This window comes from Prinia subflava, chromosome 7 (assembly GCF_021018805.1).
Source record: "Prinia subflava isolate CZ2003 ecotype Zambia chromosome 7, Cam_Psub_1.2, whole genome shotgun sequence".
In the NCBI taxonomy this organism is placed as follows: Eukaryota; Metazoa; Chordata; class Aves; order Passeriformes; family Cisticolidae; genus Prinia; species Prinia subflava.
Window position 1 is genome coordinate 463247 of NC_086253.1, and position 21119 is coordinate 484365.

General features: G+C 55.0%; 1 protein-coding gene across 1 annotated transcript in view; it reads right to left on the reverse strand.

The window, feature by feature from the left end:
* Positions 1–2834: 2834 nt before the first annotated feature.
* Positions 2835–21119, reverse strand: part of ALMS1 (ALMS1 centrosome and basal body associated protein) — a 60876-nt gene continuing 42591 nt past the window's right edge. Inside the window, exons 12-19 of the mRNA XM_063401235.1 lie at positions 18628–19787; positions 14551–14656; positions 13322–13504; positions 10458–10696; positions 9738–9981; positions 9289–9352; positions 7761–7860; positions 2835–3611 (exon numbers count right to left, since the gene is read on the reverse strand). Of these exons, the coding sequence (XP_063257305.1) occupies positions 3567–3611; positions 7761–7860; positions 9289–9352; positions 9738–9981; positions 10458–10696; positions 13322–13504; positions 14551–14656; positions 18628–19787 (2141 nt within the window). The 3' untranslated portion in view covers positions 2835–3566. The remainder of the gene's footprint in view (positions 3612–7760; positions 7861–9288; positions 9353–9737; positions 9982–10457; positions 10697–13321; positions 13505–14550; positions 14657–18627; positions 19788–21119) is intronic.

The window sequence follows — 21119 nt, forward strand, 5'->3', positions numbered from 1 at the left end:
GCCTTGGGATCACCCAGAGCCCTGGGATCACCCAGAGCCCTGGGATCAGCCAGAGCCCTGGGATCACCCAGAGCCCTGGGATCACATGGAGCCTTGGGATCACCCAGAGCCCTGGGATCACCCAGAGCCCTGGGATCACCCAGAGCCCTGGGATCAGCCAGAGCCCTGGGATCACCCAGAGCCCTGGGATCACCGCCCGGGGTCTGTGCAGGGCTGCTCCCCCTCCCAGCACTCCCTGGCCCCATGGACACAGGCACAGGAGGGTGACCCTGGGCAGCCCCAGCTTTCAGCTCAGACTCCATCCTCCCTAGCGTGGCACAGGTCCTTCTGCAAGGAACTCTTGGGGCTGGCAATCACGGAATTGGGATCGTTGGGGGTGGAAAAGATCCCCAGGATCACACAGTCCCAGCTGTGCCCAGCCAGGGCACTGAGTGCCACGACCAGGACACCCCAGGGATAGGCACTCCACCCCTGCCCTGGGCAGCCCTTCCGAAGCACCTTTTCCATGAGGGAATTTTCCCCAATATCCAACCAAACCCCCTGGCCCAGCCTGAGGCCGTTCCCTCTCCTCCTGTCCCTGTCCCTGGGAGCAGAGCCCAACCCCCCCGGCTGTCCCCTCCTGGCAGGGACTTGTGCAGAGCCACAAGGTCCCCCCTGAGCCTCCTTTTCTCCAGGCTCAGCCCCTTCCCAGCTCCCTCAGGAATTCTCCAGCCCCTTCCCAGCTCCCTCAGGAATTCTCCAGCCCCTTCCCAGCTCCCTCAGGAATTCTCCAGCCCCTTCCCAGCTCCCTCAGGAACTCTCCAGCCCCTTCCCTTCCCAGGCCACGTTGCCCTTCTCCAGTCACGCATGCCCGTGCTGCTGATGCAAACCTGTGCCCTGCAGAGCCCAGTGAGGGCTCGGAGCAGGTGTCCCCTCAGTCCCCTCGGTCCCCTCAGTCCCCTCGGTCCCCTCAGTCCCTTCAGCCCCCTCGGTCCCAGCCCAGGGACAGCTCAGGCACGCTGCTGTCACAGGGGCCGTGTCTCCCCCCTCCAGCCCAGCCGGTCACTCCAGGGCTGCTCCCTGTCGCAGGAAGGTCAGGGTGGGATGATTCCTCCTCAGGGGATGAGTCAGGAGGGCTGGCAGGAGCCAGGAGCCAGCCAGGACAATTATGGGATGTCCCCAATCCATCCTGGGGAGCAGCACAACCTGGGGGGAACAACCTGGAATCTCTTTGGCATTGTGTTCAAAGGAGCCTCTGGTGCAGCAACAGGGTACACGAATAAAATTAGACCGGATTAAAAAATCCCCTTTCCCCCCAGGAAGGCTCTCACAAGTGTCCTCATCCCCCTGGAATCTGAGCTCCTTCCAGGGGCATTCATCAGCGTGGCTCCCATTTGTCACGCCGAGGTCGCTCACCCTCCCGCGGGCTCCCATTTGGCCGGGAGAATTCACTTTATCTGCTGATGTAGGGAGAAAAATATTGCTAAAAGCTTGACTTTCAAACCCTGCTCGTGTGAGAGAGCTGGGCCTTTCCCATTTCCAGCCAGATCCCTGCCCCAGGCCGAATTCCTGCCCCGGCCCAGCCCAGTGCTGGCCCCAAGTGCAGCCAGCGGCTCATAAAGGCAGCACAAAGGAAACAATATATTAAAATCTGCTTTACTGCATTAGAGTGGGATCTGCACTAATGAACAGCCAGTCAGGAAGTCATGTCTTCCTCAGGGAATTGCTCCAGGAGGAGTGAATTACAATCCAGGATGCTCTCATGGAAAAAATGAGGTGGCCTTTGGGAGGGCTGGTATAAATCCGTCCTCCATCTGATTTCAGGTGCCAGTGCAGGGCTGCACTGCACGGTCTGCAAGGCGCCCTGCAGTCCAAACCATCCTGGAATTCTGGAAGTGCTTTCCTTACCTGCTTTGGCTCAGGGCAAATCCTTCATCTCCTCCTCTCCAGAGCCTTCCCATTGTGCTCTCAAGGACAGAACAAACGGGCCCGTCCTGGGAAGGGTCCCCAGCAGCCACCCATGCTGGGCAGGCCATGTGCAGGCACAGGGACAGCAACAGCGACCACAGACTGCTGGGAACGTCCCTTTCCAGGGACACTGGGCACTTGAGCCGTGTTTAACATCACCACTGCAGTGCACTTCCATGGAAACATTTCCAGACCCCAGCAAGGACAGAACATGTCCCAGACATCCACCCCAGCCCATCAGGCCCTGATGTGAGAGTGGAGGGACTCCAGAAACACCCAAATCAACTGGGGAGGAGCTCTCCACAGGAGGGACTCCAGAAACATCCAAACCAGCTGGAGAGGAGTTCCCCATAGGAGCCCCTGGGTGGGCTCTGAGGTCCCTTCAACCCAAGGCAGCTGATTCTGTGAACAGGTAAAGGCAGATTTTGGGAAGTGGGAAGGTCTGAGAAGATAAACCACAGTCTGAGCTGATTTATCCCAGCCATGGGATGGTGTTATTTGTAATCTGCACCTTAACTTTCATTTCTGAGACCAGACCAGATCAGGGAATCCTGGAATGGGTTGGGATGGAAGGGACCTCAAAGCTCAACTCAGTGCCACCCCTGCCATGGCAGGGACACCTCCCACTGTCCCAGGGGGATCCAGCCTGGCCCTGGGCACTGCCAGGGATCCAGGGGCAGCCACAGCAAAGCTGGGAATTCCAGCCCAGCCCCTCCCCACCCTCCCAGGCAGCAATTCCTGCACAAGATCCCAGCCCAATCTCCCCTTTCCCAGGGGGAGCCATTCCCTGTGTCCTGTCCCTGCATCCCTTGTCCCCAGTCCCTCTGCAGCTCTCCTGGAGCCCCTGCAGGCTCTGGAGGGTCTCTCCAGAACCTTCCATCTCCCGTGGTGCCCTCCCAGCACTGCCTTTTCCCTCCCAGCTGTCTCTGAACTGAATTGCCACAGACAGAAGCAGTGGACACAGGAGGCCTCAGCTCACACCCCCTGTGCTCTCCTCAGATGTCTTTTCCTGTTTATCCATCCATGAACTGCTCAGTGATGGTTGGATCAAACTGAAGCTCCAGCATTTCACACCCTCATCTCCCGCTGCATCCCCTCCGTGCTGCAGGCACAGCCAGGGGCCCTGGCAGGACAGAGCCATCCAAGAGGGGATTCTCCAGGAAAGGCCTGAAAGCTCCCACCACCACCAGAGCTGGGTCTGCCCAGCCCCTCCTGTCCCTGCACAAACACAGCTGCAGCACTTATTGCAACCCAGCTGTTTTATTGAAGGGGTTCTGCAGTACAAAACAAGTGAATTTTCTACACTGAGACAGGAATTAAAAAAACTTTAAAAATCCTCGTTAAAACCCATTGAAAATAAATATATAAAACTGCTATTCCAATCAAGGAGCTATAAATATATTATGAACCAAGTTTTTCCACACTCTGTTTCCCCTGGAAGTGCCTAACCCCACTATAAAAACCCAGCTTTTTATTTAAAACCCTAACACTCCCCCAGATCCCTGACTCCTGCTAGGACAGGATGAATGAGCACTAAAGTGACCCACGAGCACAGAGTGGAGCTGCAGAAGCCTTTAGTGCTGCTCCTTGTCCCACACGCGCTGCTCTGCGCTGCTCCGTCAGCTCCAGGACACCTTCTTCCCCAGGACACGGCTGGTGATTTTCTGACAGGAAAACAAAGCACACGGGTGAGTTCTAGGGCTTTGAAAACTGAAGATGCTGAGCACAGGTTGTGTGCACAGATTGTTCTGGGATTTTGGGAAGTGGGAAGGTCTGAGAAGATAAACCACAGTCTGAGCTGATTTATCCCAGCCGTGGGATGGTGTTATTTGTAATCTGCACCTTAACTTTCATTTCTGAGACCAGACCAATCCCAGGGGGTTGGGTGGGAAGGACCCTACACCCCTCGGTGCCACCCCTGCTGGGGCAGGGACACTCCCACTGCCCCAGGCGGCTCCCAGCTCCTCCAGCCTGGCACCAAGGGGCAATAACCACCACCAAATGGGAATTTCCCCCTTTGGGGACAATCCAAGCAGCTCAGCAGCGGCTCACTGAGAGCACAGGGGTATCCCTGATGGGCAGGAACAGGCCAGAGGCTTTCCCTGGGAGAGGCTGAGAGTGTTCCCCGAGGCAGGATCCTGAGTACACCCTGCTGGGAGCCACGTGTGCCCAGGCTGGCACGGCCAGGACAGGCTCAGGAAGAGCAGCAGAGCTCCGGGCAGGAGAGGGGAAGGTACAGAGAGTGATTTCCACTCCTTTTTGAACAGTGGAATAAACCAGGACTCCCCGAGGCAGGAGGAGCCACGGCTGAGGGGAGCAGAGGGAGATCTGGACAATCCCAACACCAAACACAGCAAAAGTCATCTGCAAACTCCTCCCAAGATGAGCTGGAAGTACCCGGGGTGGCTGGTAACAAGCAGAGCAGAGCAGAGCCAAGGCAGAACCCTCGGGCTGTGAGCCCTGCAGGGCTGGGAGCCACAGGGGCTTTCAGGTCCCTGCCAGCCCCCGGCAGGGAGAGGTTCAGAACATTCCCCAGAGCCTCCAGAGCAGCCTCCCAGCCCTGCTGCTTTCCCTTTGGGGCAGTGACACCTTGTGGTCCTGCCTGTCCCTCGGGGACACTGCCATCCCTACAGCAAACACAGATCCTCACTGCTGGGGCCAGGCTCCTTCCTCAAGGGACAGGGGTGAGTTTTCCATTACCTGCTGCTCCTTTAGGAGCTTTCTCCCAATTCCTGAAACCACCAACTCACTCCACCTAATGGAGAACCTCAGTAATGGAACGAGGCTGGGTCTGACAAACTCTGAAAATCCATTTCCACTTCACTGGGGTTAAAGTTCTGATTGCTGCTGCCATCAGATCAGGATCTGTTCCCTCTACAGAGTGTGCAAAACTCCAGGGCACTCCCCGTCCCCTGATCTGACTGGGATGATTTTATGCTCTATTTGAAATTAAAAGCACAAAAGCAAAGGGCTGCTGGGACAGAACATCAGCCCAGATCCACGTGCACCCTGTGACAAAAATAACTTTGCTATCTTAATAAAGGGAAGTATTGAACAACTCCACAGATTAAGGATATCTGTGCACTCCAGCCCAGTGAATTTTATGGCTCCAGTTCTAGGTGGGCTTATGTTGTTTCCTCCTCAGGATCATCCTCACTCAGTGCCAACAAAACTTGCTATTATTCTCTTTTCACCTCAGTGAGCTGCCCCAAACTCAAAGAAATGCCTTGAAAGCAGCCCTGACAGCCCCTTCCTTCCCACAGCCCTGCAGGGACATTTGCACTCTGCTTTACAAAAGGGAAGTGAATTTTGTTCATACATATTCACTGATTAGGGCTCTTATTTTGAGTCAAATAAACTCAGCTGCATCTCATCCCTCTGCCTGGACACTGAGATTGTCCCAGGCCAGGCTTGGAGTCCAGTGGGAGCTGTCCCTGCCATGGCAGGGGTGGGATGGGATTCGTTCACTCACTGCTTCCCTTCCCAAATGTTTATCACACCCTGTGTGCCCTCAAAGCCTTGGGGAAGGGGCTGGAGAATTACTGAGGGAGCTGGGAAGGGGCTGGAGAATTCCTGAGGGAGCTGGGAAGGGGCTGGAGAATTCCTGAGGGAGCTGGGAAGGGGCTGAGCCTGGAGAAAAGGAGGCTCAGGGGGACCCTGTGGCTCTGCACAAGTCCCTGCCAGGAGGGGACAGCCGGGGGGGTCGGGCTCTGCTCCAGGGACAGGGACAGGAGGAGAGGGAACGGCCTCAGGCTGGGCCAGGGGAGGCTCAGGGGGGACAGCAGCAGGAATTTCCCCATGGAAAGGGAGCTCAGGAATTGGAGGTACCCAGGGAGGTTTGGAGTGCCCATCCCAGAGGGATCCAAAGCCATGGATGTGGCACTTGGGGACAGGGGCAGTGGTGGCCCTGGCAGTGCTGGGATGGTTGGACTGGATGGGCTCAGAGGGATTTTCCATCCTGAATGATCCCATGGTTCTCTGATTTTTGGGATGGGGCACGTCCCAGGCCCTGCCCTGGGAACACAGGGGCTGTGCCCAGCCCCACACAGAGCTGACCCTGCCTCCCTTTCCCAGGTTTTCCCTGGATAAAGCCAAAGGAGCTGCTCCCTGCTGGGTCACAGGGCTCCTGCAGGGACAGCAGCAGAGAGGAGCAGCTCTGCCCCTGCTGCTCCCCACCAGCGCTTCCCAGCACTGGGCTGGATCCCTGGAGCAGCCTGGGGCACTGGGGATCCTTCCATCCCACAGCCCCACCACACACTTCATGGAGCTCTTGGAGCAGCTCCTCCCTGCCCCCAGGCTCTGTCTCATTTTTGGAGTCATTCCACAAAATCTGTGGTTCATTTTTCAGAACAATGAGCCTCACTCAGAAACTGCTGCTCTCACCCCGTCCCCACCAAACCATGTCCTGATCTACAGCTCCTCTGCAGCAGCAGGGAAAATGAAAACATTGGAATATTTACTGCCATGAATCATCACCTCCCTTCCAATCAAACCCGTATTTATGTACAAAAGTCCTGATCCTATTCCCTCCCTGCTTCCAGCTGACTCTGCCACTCCAAGTCAGACTGCCAGAACTCATTAATTCCTCAAACTTCACTGCACCAGCATCTGGAATTCTTAGACCAGGGAAAAAAAATGTCCTGAAAATACCCTGCCCAAGTATGGCAACTAATTAAAGTCTTTCTAGTGGTAAATTCCCCAGATCAGAGTAGGAAGATGTTTTGGAGAATCTATTACAAGTGCTAACTTTGAAAACCCAATGACTGCTGCTCCCAACAAATACCCAAGCCTACTATTGCAGCTCTGGAATACTCCAGCAAAGGAGTTGTTCCAGCCAGGAGTTTAACATAAAACTGAAGTGCAAGTTTAAGATCCAGTTTAAAAAAGAGGCCAGATTTAGTCTCAGTGCCTGTCCGTGCTCAGGGATGCTGGTTTGGCCCACAGCTTCCCAGACAGGGGTCCTGGCTGAGCTGAAATCCTCAGAGTTCATTTTCCACCAGCATGGCAAGCTTTTGACTGGATAAATCAAGGATGTCTCCAGGCTTTGGGCTGGGAAGCTGGCTGGGAACTCCCTGAGCCAAATCCATCCCCAGTCAGGGCACAGGGGAGCAGACCCAGCAGCCTCAAGGACACTTGTCCCTCCTGGAATGTGCTCCAAGATCCCTCTGCTCCCCCTCAGGCCCTGCACAAGCCCCTTTTGGTATCATTTCCCCAGGAATGACAGGGCACAAGCCCTTTTTGGTATCATTTCCCCAGGAATGACAGGGCACAAGCCCCTTTTGGTATCATTTCCCCAGGAATGACAGGGCACAAGCCCTTTTTGGTATCATTTCCCCAGGAATGACAGGGCACAAGCCCTTTTTGGTATCATTTCCCCAGGAATGACAGGGCACAAGCCCTTTTTGGTATCATTTCCCCAGGAATGACAGGGCACAAGCCCTTTTTGGTATCATTTCCCCAGGAATGACAGGGCACAAGCCCTTTTTGGTATCATTTCCCCAGGAATGACAGGGCACAAGCCCTTTTTGGTATCATTTCCCCAGGAATGACAGGGCACAAGCCCTTTTTAGCATCATTTCGCCAGGAATGACAGGGCACAAGCCCTTTTTGGTATCATTTCTCCAGGAATGACAGGGCACAAGCCCTTTTTAGCATCATTTCACCAGGACCACGTTCCTTGCCGTTTTTCCACCGAGTGGAAGGATTTGGTGCAAAGCTGGGCTGATGAGATGCAGCCCAGCCTGAGCACCCCTGCAGCCCAACCCGAGCTCCCAGGGGCAGGTCCCTGGGGCTCCCGAGGGAGGGGCACTCACAGTTTTGTAGAGCTGGGCCCGCAGGCGGTAGGAGCTGTACTCCTGCCTCCTCTGCTCCTCCTCCCGCCGCCTCCGCACCTCGGGGAGCTGCTCGTAGATCCTGCGGGAGAGGAGAGGCAAAAACGCTGATTTGAAACTGCCTGGCACCAAAACCCACCCCCTCTGCTTCACCCCCACCTTCCTAAGGGCTGCTGGCCAAGCACATCCCTGACAAATGTGTCTGGAGTTCGCTGCTGTCCCACCGGGAATCGCGGAATCCGCAGCAGGGCGAGCCCGGGAATTCCTGCATCCGGAATATCCAGAATGCCTCTCCTGCCCCTGGAACCTCCTCAGAGCAGCTCCTGGAGCTCTGCTCTGCTGTGGTGACCCAGCTCAGTGTCCCCAGTGTCCCCAGCCCAGGACGTGTCCCTCCAGCCATGGCAGGAGTTCAGCACAGGAGTCACCTCACTGAAACTTTTGGCATTTCCAGCATTTCAGTGCTTTCAGAGCTGCTGCCCTGCTTTGTCTTCTCCTGTGCTGATGCTTCCCCAGGTTTCCTTCAGTTGTGGAATCCTGGAAGGGTTTGGGTGGGAAGGACCTCAAAGGCCACCCAGTGCCACCCCTGCCATGGCAGGGACACCTTCCCCACACACCTTAAGAATACTTGTAATTGCTAAAAATCATTATAATCATTTAACTGTATCATAAAAGTCATTAAATTCATTACAAGTCAGCAAGGGGGTTATTTTATACGCTGTGTATTCCAGTAGGGATTTTGTGGGATCACAGAGGAGCTGAGGCTGGCAGACACCTCTGCAGGTCCCCAGGCTCCTGCTCGAGGCAGGCTCACTCCAAGGCTGGATCAGCTGCTCAGGCCCCATCCCACCGAGCTGGGATTGTTCCCAAGGGTTCAGGCTCTGCCTCCTCTGTGGGGTCCTGGCCCAGCACCTCCCGTCCTGCTCACAGCAAAGCTCGGCTGCAATCAACTCCCCTTTTTTATGATCCCTTCTATCCCACAGTCCCTCTGCAGCACAGCTGCTCCAAAGGGTAAATCCCTGTCAGTGTGCTGGGCATTGCAGAGATGAACTACTGGGGTCACAAATAAGACAAAACCTATCCTAAGGTGGTGTTTTCCAAGGGTAAAAGTCTCTGTGCTCCCCTGGGGTGATTATTTCAGTAGAAAGTCTCTTCCTCTGGGGGGAATGCTGCCTCACTCCTGCCCCAATTACCCACTTTGTTAATTTGTGAACTTACTCAGATGCTCCAGTGTCCCCCAGCCCCATTCCCTCTCCATTTGGGGCCCAGCCTGCTGTGGATGGCTGACACTGCAGCACAGTCCTCAGGTTTAGCTACAGAAATCACTTCTCCAAAATGATTTTGTTTCTTGGAATTTCTAAGTAGGACATTTCTCCCTCTGATAAGGCACCTGCATTTTTCACTCAAAGAACTGAATTATTTGCACACCCAGTTCTTCGACTGCAGACAGGATTCAAAGCTCTTCCCTACCCAGGGCACTGACCCACCTGAAATAAAATGTCCTGAATTTTACCTTTTAGATCTTTGAAACATTTCACTCTTGGGAATTGCTCTTCTCTTTTCTTTCATCAGGAAACCTGAATGGAAAATTGTGATGTAAGGGAACGATGAACAAGTTTGTTACTGCAACAACGAGAGTCCTTTGTAAGTTTTGTAGAAGTTTTTAAAAACTCTTTGTAAGATTTTATAGACAAGAGGGTTAAGTAATGGTAATGCCTTTGTGAGCAATAAATAATAAATAAAGACACCCTGGTGCTGGAACGCTGGGCACTGGGCATTTCAGACTCTCTGTGCTGACAGGCACTGAGCCCCAAGACAGCATTCTATTTGACCTGAGGTTATGGGAGAGGCTTCCAAACTCAGTGACAGCACTGGGACCGTGGTGTGAGGCTGGAACAGAACCCACACCCTGAAGCACCACGCGGAGCTCATTAGATCAGAGAGGCCAAGGCACTGACGTACCTCGGTGTGGCAGCGGGTGATCGGCAGTCCTGCAGTCCTTCCTCCTCCCTGCGGGCTGCAGCAGCTGTTGGGGCTGCAGCAGCTGCTCCTCCTGGCATGGCAGCAGCTGGTCCCCCTGCAGCCTCCCCTGCAGCCTCCCCTGCAGCCTCCCCTGCAGCCTCCTCTGCTCGCGGAGCCGCCGCAGGTGCCGCAGGCGCTGCCCCGAGCGCCGGATGAAATCGGGGCGGTGCAGGGCCAGGGCCTCCTGAGGGGACACAGACACACCCTGCCTGCCCAAACTGCAGCTGGCAGCTGCAGGGGACACCAAACACCCCCACAAACCCCAAAGCACGGAGAAAATCCCACCACAGCTCAGTGCCAGGTACAGCTCCTGTCCCTGACGCTGCGCGGGCGCTCACAGGCCTGGTTTAACAGTGTGGAAATCAACTGCCAGAGAGGGAAAAACCCTGAAGTAACAGTAAAGAATGGGAAATACTCGTTTTGATCCCACACTATGCACACTTAATATTATTTCTGCAAGGAAACAAGTGTGGGGGGATGTTCTGTCAGCTCCATCCCTCTGGTTCCCAAAGCCAAGGGGCTCAATCCCTGCAGTACCAGCCCCAGTCAGACACTGGGGAAATAAACTGGGAAGGGTTCTGGGGACAGCCAGGCTGCCAGGAGCACCCCGGGACCCCACCCTGGGGAGCCCAGCAGGCCCTGGGTGCAGGGAGCCCTCACCTGCAGCGTCAGCTTGCCCAGGGGCTGCCCCAGCTCCCTGCCAGCCCCCGGGGCTGCAGCTGCTCCCTGGGCCAGCCTGGGCTGCTCCTCCCAGTTCTTCTCCCTCAGGGGCTCTCTCCAGGGCTTCCTGCTGCTCCAGGGCTCGAACCAGGCTGGCCCAGGGCCAGGAGGGGCACTCGACTGGTTCTCTTTCCTCGATTCACATTTGAGGTCCTCTGCTGGGACGAGCCACGGAGACCCTGGTAAAACAGCACGGAAGAGAAGGAAGATTTGAGACAATTCCTGTGCCTGTTGTCCATCCCAGTCCACGGTCCTTTTCTCCTGGAGGAATCCCAGAGGCTGAGCTGGGAGGGGAGACAGCCAGGAGAGGTGATCCCAGTTGGCCTGAGGGATCCCAGTCACGGTCAGGAGACAGAGCTGAGGCAGGGGAACACTGGGAATGATGGTGCTTCGACCTCCCAAACCAGCACCAGGCACCACGGAGCTCTCCTGGGGATGGGAAATGGGCAGGGGCTGAAAGGGTCCCTGCAGGGCCTGCAGGGGGGCTCCAAGGAGGCTGCAGAGGGGCCTGGGACAAGGGGGAACAGTCTGCAGCTGAGGGAGGGCAGGTTTACAGCAGATCTTGGGCAGGAATTGTTCCCTGTGAGGGTGGGCAGGCCCTGGCACAGGGTGCCCAGAGCAGCTGTGGCTGCCCCTGGATCCCTGGCAGTGCCCAAGGCCAGGCTGGACACTGGGGCTGGAGCAGCCTGGGACAGTGGGAGGTGTCCCTGCCATGGCAGGGGTGGCTCTGGATGGGATTTAAAGGTCCCTTCCCACCCAGCCCATTGCAGCATTCTCCAGGTGGAGAATGGATTCCTTGTCTTGCTGTGCTGCTGTGGCTTTTCCTTTCCCCGTTCACCTGCTCCATCCCAAGGTTCCCTCACTGTCCCCTGGGGCAGGGGAGGAGCAGGGGCTCAGCTGCAGCTGGGGTTGCACCACAGCAGTGCCCAGGTCTGCAGCCAAACCCATGCAGTGCCAACAGTGCAGCAGCCCTGCACTGCAGCTCAGCTCCAGTGGGAACTTCTGCAGCAAACACCTTGGGCAGGTTCAGGAGAATTCCTTCCCCAGGTGTCCCAGCACCAGCAGGGCTTTATCAGACACCACTTTGGAAAAGCCCAGGATTGCCCATTTTCCATGGGAAGCACAGTTACATTTGTCAGGAGCCTCTCTGCTGGCCTCTCTGTGACTCTTTATCCATATTTTGGAAGATGAAATGCTTTCCCTGTCCCAAATGTTCAATGTGCCTCCAGGGATTCAGTTACTCACAGTTTACACACACAGTGATGTGCATACATCAGCTGGGATTCTGAGCAGATATTCTGAATTTTCTAAATTAAACCCTTATGAGAGAGAACGATCAGTCCCCACAACAACAGTGATGAGTAAGGGAAATATTTTTAAACATTTAATTGTGACGTTGTGAAGAGTGGCAGGAATTTAAGACAGACAAAAAAAGAAAACATCAGGAGATTCCACCAGCAGCCTAAAAATGCAACTCAAAACCAGTGGAGTTCTTCCCAATTTCCAGTCGAGTACTCTGGAAAAATCTTCTGGGACGCCTCAGGGCCTGAGACATTGAGGACAACTTGGTGACCAGCACTGAGAGTTTAACAGCACGTTTTGTATCCCAGAAATTTATTAGGTCCATGATTCCCACCTCTCTCCCTTGTTCACTCCTTCCCAATTCCTGCATTTCCTGCCTTTAACAGCCAAAATTCCTGCATTTCCTGCTTGTAACAGCTGAAATTCCTGCATTTCCTGCGTGCCATCAGAACCCCCGGCAGGGTTTGGTTCAACCAAATGAAACCACAGCAGGAAGTGGCTGTGGCAGGGGCAGAGCTGGGTGTCCCAGCCCTCTGTGGGTGCTGTCCCTCTGTCTGTCTGTCAGGGGCAGAGCTGGGTGTCCCAGCCTTCTGTGGGTGCTGTCCCTCTGTCTGTCCCTCTGTCTGTCAGGGGCAGAGCTGGGTGTCCCAGCCTTCTGTGGGTTGCAGCTCACCTTGCAGCAGGCGCAGCCTGTCCCTCTGTCTGTCTGTCTGTCAGGGGCAGAGCTGGGTGTCCCAGACCTCCGTGGGTTGCAGCTCACCTTGCAGCAGGCGCAGCCTGTCCCTCTGTCTGTCCCTCTGTCTGTCTGTCTGTCAGGGGCAGAGCTGGGTGTCCCAGAGCTCTGTGGGTGCTGTCCCTCTGTCTGTCTGTCTGTCAGGGGCAGAGCTGGGTGTCCCAGCCCCCCGTGGGTTGCAGTTCACCTTGCAGCAGGCGCAGCCTGTCCCTCTGTCTGTCCCTCTGTCTGTCTGTCTGTCAGGGGCAGAGCTGGGTGTCCCAGCCCTCCGTGGGTTGCAGCTCACCTTGCAGCAGGCGCAGCCTGTCCCTCTGTCTGTCCCTCTGTCTGTCAGGGGCAGAGCTGGGTGTCCCAGCCCTCCGTGGGTTGCAGCTCACCTTGCAGCAGGCGCAGCCTGTCCCTCTGTCTGTCCCTCTGTCTGTCAGGGGCAGAGCTGGGTGTCCCAGACCTCCGTGGGTTGCAGCTCACCTTGCAGCAGGCGCAGCCTGTCCCTCTGTCTGTCTGTCTGTCAGGGGCAGAGCTGGGTGTCCCAGCCCCCCGTGGGTTGCAGCTCACCTTGCAGCAGGCGCAGCCTGTCCCTCTGTCTGTCCCTCTGTCTGTCCCTCTGTCTGTCCCTCTGTCTGTCAGGGGCAGAGCTGGGTGTCCCAGCCCTCCGTGGGTTGCAGCTCACCTTGCAGCAGGCGCAGCCTGTCCCTCTGTCTGTCCCTCTGTCTGTCTGTCTGTCAGGGGCAGAGCTGGGTGTCCCAGCCCTCCGTGGGTTGCAGCTCACCTTGCAGCAGGCGCAGCCTGTCCCTCCGTGTCCGTGTGTCCGGCCGTGCCCGCTGCTGGTGCCCGGCCCCCGCTGGCGCTGCCCGGGGCTGGCGCTGGCCCTGGCTGCTGCTGGGCGTGGGGAAGGTCACCCCCACGTCCCGGGTGTGCCTCCTGGTGGCGCTGCTGACGATCTCCAGCTCTCCTGGGACAGGAACAAGGCGGGGGTGTCTCAGTGCCCGGGCCAGGGCAGGGCACGGCCCCATCCTCCCACCAGGAGAGAGCCCCTTCACATTCCCACCTCCCCAGAGCCAGGAGAGCTTCCAGTGGCTCAGGACTGTTACTGTGTGAAATGAAATGTGTTATCTGAGTGAAATGAAAACCAAAGCAAAATATACATTTATCTGGGGGTGGGAATTAAACTGGAATTAACTCTGCCCTATGAAAATCCTTCCCTGGTTCAATCTGCTTGCACACAAGCAGGAATAAATAAATAATCGCTGTATCTGATGAATAAACCAAGGCCATTACTCAATGTGATGACGGGGAGTTGGCGTGGAAATGAAAGCAATGAAGAAACTGCTAATTGCCACCAGAAAAAACCCAACTGCAGAACTGCACCAGGCCAGGAGCAGCTCGGGACTGAAATAGAACTTAACACCCAAAATATTCCCAGGAAGAACACGGAACACTGCAGTTGCCTTCTGAAATAGCATATGCCTCCAAAACCCATTCTGGGAGGAACAGATGTCTCGGGGAAAAAACAATACATAAAAAAGGGCAGCTCACCTTTGCCATTGAAATGGAGCAGCAGCTGAGGCCAGTCAATTTACAGGTGAGCAAAGGGGTTCTTAAAGCACCCAGGAATGGCAATTACACACCTGAACACACCACCCCTCCCTGCCAGCAATGGGAGTGAACCGGGGAGTGCTGCCTTGCACACCCACCAGCACACACAGCCAGGGGGGCAGAGGGGCTCCAGAGAAAACAGCTCCTGTTCCTGAACACACCACCCCTCTGGCAGCCCTGGAAGTGAACCTGGGAGTGCCGCCTTGCACATGCACCAGCACACACAGCCAGGGGGGCAGAGGGGCTCCAGAGAAAACAGCTCCTGTTCCTGAACACACCACCCCTCCCTGCCAGCAATGGGAGTGAACCGGGGAGTGCTGCCTTGCACACCCCCCAGCACACACAGCCAGGGGGCAGAGGGGCTCCAGAGGCAGCACAGGCAGTCTGGGACTCGGGGCTCACCTGCCTGGATCCCTTTGTTCCGCATCCGAGGCCGTCGCTTGCTGCTGAGGGCGGCGCTGGGCCCCCAGGGGCTGCTGCTGGTGTCCGAGCAGGAGGGGACAGTGCTCTACAAACAACAGGCAAAGAGAGCAGAGATCCCTGAAATTCCAACCAAAAGGAGCAGAAAACAGCATTTGAACAGGAGAACCTCACTGCTTTTCCCTGGTTGTGCCCCCTGTGCCCTCTTGTTACCAACGCTGACCCCAGGCTGATCTCCCGCTGCTCTCACAAGCCCAGCCCTGGCTCCAGCCCTGTGCCAGGGCACTGCCAGCAGCCCGGGCTGCAGGAAAAGCACCCGGTTTCTGTGGGAAGGGCTCTGGGATCAGCCAGTGCTCAGCTGGAGGATGCCTCCCACCTGAGGCCCAGGAGGGCCCTGAGGAAGCTGCTGGAGCCTTCAACAAAGACAAGCACAGCGTTGTGCCAGGTCACTTCTGGCAGTGTCAGGAGAAAAATGCAATTGTATGGTCCCGTATTTCAGGGGGACACCCCAAAGAGAGACTTTGCTGACAATCAAATGGATTTTCTTATCCTACAATCTCCAAAAACAATTCTCACAACACTGGAAATGACATCTCATAATCGTGGCCAGATTGCTGCCAATGGCAGGCAAAGATTTCACAACCATTTATCTGCCACTGCAAAGAGAATGTTTTGCCTGGGCACTGTGTCTGAGCACTGAGCATCCTCCAGCTCACCCGGAGCTGCTCAGCTGAAGGGAGAGCTCCCAGCCCCTGCAGGGCTCCAGGAGAGCTGCAGAGGGACTGGGGACAAGGGAGGGAGGGACAGGACACAGGGAATGGCTCCCACTGGGAAAGGGGAGATTGGGCTGGGATCTTGGCAAGGAATTGCTGCCTGGGAGGGTGGGGAGGCAAAATCCTTTCCAAGCAGGGGAGGCTCCCTCACCTCACCCTGTGATCCTCAGCACAGAATCCTTGAGGGGAAAAAATTAAACTCAATAAATCTCAGGAAGAGGAGGGACATGGAAGGAGCATGGCTGAGGGACAAGGGGAGTCTCACACCTTGATCCACAGCAAGCCAGGGTGAAAGCTGCAGGGCTGGACACAGCTTGGGGATGACACATTAATCTCAATTAATAAGGGCACTAAAAAGCAGGAATCCTGTCCCAAGCCTTGGCTCTGTGGGGCACAGGAGGGCTGGGGCTTTACCCACACCACTGACCTGGCAGCACCTCGGCCCTGCCAGTCCCTGCAGCTCCCCTGAGCCCAGCTGCAGTCACAGAGCTGCATTCCCTGCACACAGCAGGCAATACCTGCAGCACATGCACTGCTGTCCTGGGAGGAGCAGTACCTGCAGCACATGCACTGCTGTCCTGGGAGGAGCAGTCCCTGCAGCACATGCACTGCTGTCCTGGGAGGAGCAGTCCCTGCAGCACATGCACTGCTGTCCTGGGAGGAGCAGTCCCTGCAGCTCCCCTGAGCCCAGCTGCAGTCACAGAGCTGCATTTCCTGCACACAGCAGCAGGAACCTGCAGCACATGCACTGCTGTCCTGGGAGGGACCCCAGCACCAGCCACGAGGGGAAGGCAGAGGCCTCCCTATTCCCTTTTATTGCAGCTCCAGCACCCCAAACAAAACTTCACTTCAGCACCAAAAGGAGGCAGTTTTGACTCTCATAAAGCTGGTTTTTATAAATTTCCTGTAACCATCCCAGCTCCAGGAGAGGCCCTGCACAGATGCACGGATATGCATTTTCTTTCAGAGAACATTTGAATTGTGAATGTGTGAATTTGAATTATGTGCTCAGCACATAACTGTAAAAATGTGTAAAACCAGGGAGAAAAAACCCCAAATCTGCACGTGCAGCACTGAGCACCAGCAGCCACCCAGGGCTGAGCAGTGCCAGGAATGTTCCTGTTTGGATGGGAATATTCCCTGCTCTCCTTGAGCCCTGCACCTGCTGCCACGTGGCAGCTCCGGCAGGGACTGGGAGCAAATCCTCCTGGGACGGCTCTGGGAGCTATAAAATCCTCCTGGGACGGCTCTGGGAGCTATAAAATCCTCCTGGGACGGCTCTGGGAGCTATAAAATCCTCCTGGGACGGCTCTGGGAGCTATAAAATCCTCCTGGGGTGGCTCTGGGAGCTATAAAATCCTCCTGGGATGGCTCTGGGAGCTATAAAATCCTCCTGGGGTGGCTCTGGGAGCTATAAAATCCTCCTGGGATGGCTCTGGGAGCTATAAAATCCTCCTGGGACGGCTCTGGGAGCTATAAAATCCTCCTGGGGTGGCTCTGGGAGCTATAAAATCCTCCTGGGATGGCTCTGGGAGCTATAAAATCCTCCTGGGACGGCTCTGGGAGCTATAAAATCCTCCTGGGGTGGCTCTGGGAGCTATAAAATCCTCCTGGGACAGCTCTAGGAGCTATAAAATCCTCCTGGGACGGCTCTAGGAGCTATAAAATCCTCCTGGGGTGGCTCTGGGAGCTATAAAATCCTCCTGGGGTGGCTGTGGGAGCTATAAAATCCTCCTGGGACGGCTCTGGGAGCTATAAAATCCTCCTGGGGCGGCTCTGGGAGCTAGAAAATCCTCCTGGGACGGCTCTAGGAGCTATAAAATCCTCCTGGGACGGCTCTGGGAGCTATAAATACAGAGCTGTGAGCAGGTTTGCTGGAAGCAGAGCTGACAATGGGCTGTCAGGAAGCTGAGCTCCAAACGCAGCATTCCCACAAGGATTGGGGCAGGAGTGTCTCTGGGAGCTGGGCTCCTGCTCAGAATGAAGATGTGCCTTGGAACCATAGACATTTGCACTAAAAATACAAATAAATCTTCACTTTTCCTCAGCTAAACAGCCCAGGAGTGACCAAAATTGGAATTTAAATCTAATTTGCTAATTTGCCATCTATTTTCTCTCACTCCTTATTTAAGGGGGGTCATGTGTGTCTTCAGATGGATTTTTTAAAAGAATATTTCACCAGCAGATAAAAAATGAGAGTTTCTAAAGCCATGGGGGTCAATAAGCCTTTGAAGGGTTTATACCCATAGCATTACTTCCTTTTGTCATCTTACAGATGATTTAAAAGGTAAAAAAATTAGATTTGGGTTTAAGGTTCAGTAGACCCTGAAAAATTAATCTTGTGAATGGAACATGGAATAAAATCATCTTCTAAATTCTACAACTGTGCCAGAAATGTGGGATCCTAATGCTGGTGTTCTGGTTAATAGTGTTAATATTGCAAGGTTCAGGACAGTTTACCTTCAAATAAATGTTATAAATAAAAAATTTTAAACCATTCTTCACCTTCAAAAAGATTGGTTCTCCCCCGATTATTTCGTTATTTGCACTAGTTTTTACTATTTCATAATTCACTGGCTTATTTGACAAACAGATTTGGAGTTGTTTCTATAAAATGAAGTAGGTAATTTCAATTAAACCTGGTAGCAATGATGCCACTTCCAGTTTCATCTGGAAATACAAAAAAATGAAAGACGTAATTCAATATTCCTCACTTGTTCTGTACTTTTCAGCATTCCTGTGTATTGCAGAACCCCCAAACTCTGTAATTCCATACTCAAATCACCAAACCCAGGCTGAGTCCCTCTTTAAGAACATTTCCATTTCTCCTGCAAAGGGCAACAGCCAAATTCACATGAAGAATTATTCCCTCCCCTCTCAAACAGCTGCACTGCAGAGCTCTCACCTGGATTTCTCAGCGCTTTAAAGGAAAAGTTCACAACCAGCCAGACAAAACAATCCCACTATTCACAAGACAAACAGCAGGAAAATCCCAATAATTGTATGGACCCTTGCCCAGGGATATTCAGGCAGGAATTTGCATCAAGCTCCTGCTGGGCACTGCCAAAGCCGGAGCCTGCAGGTATCAGGGAACAGCAGGATTTGCTTCCCAAGGGAAACAAAGCCAAGGACAGCAAACCTCAGTGGTGTTCTGCCCTCCTGAGCTGCCTCCTGCACAGCCACACCTGCCTGGGGCTGCTCACTGCAGCCTCCTCTCGGAGTTTCCAGTGATTCCAGCTGCAGAACCAGCAGAGGGAAATTCCCGTGGGGATCACTCAGCTCTTACCTGGCCCTGCTGCCCCTTCCCGAGGCTCTCGGCAGCGCCCTGGGGACGTCCCCCGGCCCCTGTGGTGACAATCTCCTCCTCCCACTGCTCCAAGCGCCTCTTCTGCTGCCTGATGGCTCCGTAGAGCTGCGCCAGCCTCGGGGACAGCCTCGGGGACAGCTTTGGGGACGGCTGCGGGGCCAGCCCCAGCCTGTGGTGCCCGAAGGCGCGGCACAGCCTGGCCGTGTCGATGGTGGACAGGGACAGGGAGCTGCTGTCCCCCGAGGCAGGGGCGGTGGCCAGCCCTGCCAGGGTGGCCGTGTCCCAGCGCCAGGTGCTGCAGGTGCTGCAGGTGCTGGGCTCTGTGCTCAGCCTGCTCTCCGAGGCGCTGTCACTCGCCGTTTCCAGGTGCTGCTGCTCCTCCCGGATGCTGTCCAGGGGCTGGATGCCCTCCCTGGGCTCCTGCAGGCCGTGAGTGCCGTGGCTCACCCACGGCCCCTCTGCCACTCGTGCTCCCCTGGGCTCCGTGCTGCTCCCAGAGCGGGCTGTTCCTGCTGGGTGTGTTTCTGGCCGTCCCCTCGCCGGGGTTTCCTCCCCGGGACCCTTCTCCGTGGCTGCTGCGGGTGCCAGGGCGTGCCTGACGGGGCTCTGCAGGAGCCTGGCCAGCCGCTCCAGGCGCTCCACCAGGGACAGCTGGGCGCCCCTGCTGCCGTCCTGCTGCTGCTGCTGTCCCCTCTGGCGCTCCAGGAACTTCACCCACAGCTCATCCAGGCTGCCCCTGGCGTGGCTTCTCTGCTGCGGCGCTTTCCCCGCGCTCTCATCGACGTTTGCTGCTCGGCCATGGGGCAGGGGATCCCTTCCAGCAGCTCCCTGGGGCAGGGGATCCCTTCCAGCAGCTCCCTGGGGCAGGGGATCCCTTCCAGCAGCTCCCTGGGGCAGCTCTGTCCCCGCAGCTCCCTGGGGCAGCTCTGTCCCCGCAGCTCCCTGGGGCAGCTCTGTCCCCGCTGCCCCGTGCCCACAGGACGTGCTGGCACTCAGCTCCTCGTTCCTGCTGTCATCGGCCTCTGCAGCCAGAGCAAAGAACTCCCTCTGCCCCCGGGGACCCCGGCTCCCACCCGCGGGCATCGCGCCGGGCACGGGCAGCCAGGCGGGGGTCACACACCCGGAACCATCTGCGAACTCTGCAAGAGAAGAGAACACGGGAAGGTTTTGTTTCTCGGCCTAAAGTGAAGTGTTTCTCGGCCCTGAGCAGAGCCCTGAGTGCAGCAGGGACTGGGAAAAACAACATGTACTGTTTCATCCTGCTCTACGCTCATTCCTGAAATGCAGTGACCTTGGAAATGCGGTTTGAGCATTATTAAAATCACATAAACAGCATTTTCTATCATTTGCAACGTGGAATTCGAGAGATTATTACATCCAAGCGGATCTGGGAGGAACCCAGTGCCACCTCAGGGAGCTGCCCTGACCAAGGCTGAACTGAGCCTTCACTGGGGGCCATGGCAGGGACCTCAAAGCCCACCCAGTGCCACGGCAGGGACCCTCCCCACCACCCCAGGGTGCTCCAGTGCCCACCCAGCCTGGCCCTGGACACTCCCAGCCATGGGGATGCCATCCATGGAGCACACACAGCACGTGCCAGGACCACTCTCCAAAACAGCTTTAAGGTAATTTTTCATCTAATGTAAAACGATCAAGTCTCAAAACGTGCTTTGTGTTTTTAGTACAAAGGACTGGATGACTGGATCTCCTCCTGCCCAGCACAGGGCTGTGGTGAACAGAGATCACGGATGGTGCAGCCAGGCCCAGCCTCACTAACTCTGGAAGTGCAGGAATTTTTCTTCCCATACAAGGGCAATGTTTATAAACTTGTGTAAGAGGCTTCCTCCACATCCTCCTGACAAATGAGATCAGGCTTGGGAATGCCAGGCAGAACTTTGCTATTCCTGGCTTTTTAGAAAGTTACCAAGAAATGGAAGGAATGTAAACAGGCAAAAAATAAAAATAAGTTTGTATAGAGAAACTTTTTTTTTAAAAAAATACATAACTTGCATAATTTTAAGCCCTAGACAAGCTCTGTGGGTAGAGGTAATCTTTTATTAGATCATCTAAAAATACAGTTGAAGAAGTCAGGGAAGATGTAAGACATGCAAGTCTTTCTTCTTCTTTCAGAAGCTTCTTCTGAAAGCTTCCTTAAAGTTCCAACTGCACTGGCTGTCTTCACAAAAGATTCTTTCTCCTTACAGTTCTTTTCTTACCTGGGCCTTTAGACCATCACAGCTATAAAAAATGCTAGGAGGTAATTGTATATTAACACTTTTGTTCCCCTCTCATTTTTATCTAGGTTATTTGTGTTACATAATCATTGAAATTTTCCTCTGCGAATCAAAATTGTTTTCTGGAAACACCAAAATCTTTCCATTCTGAGAGGAAAAACTTCAAAGAAAAAAACCCCACCTGAAGTGAAAAATGCAAATAATCAGATGGAGCCCCTGCCAACACATGAGGACAAA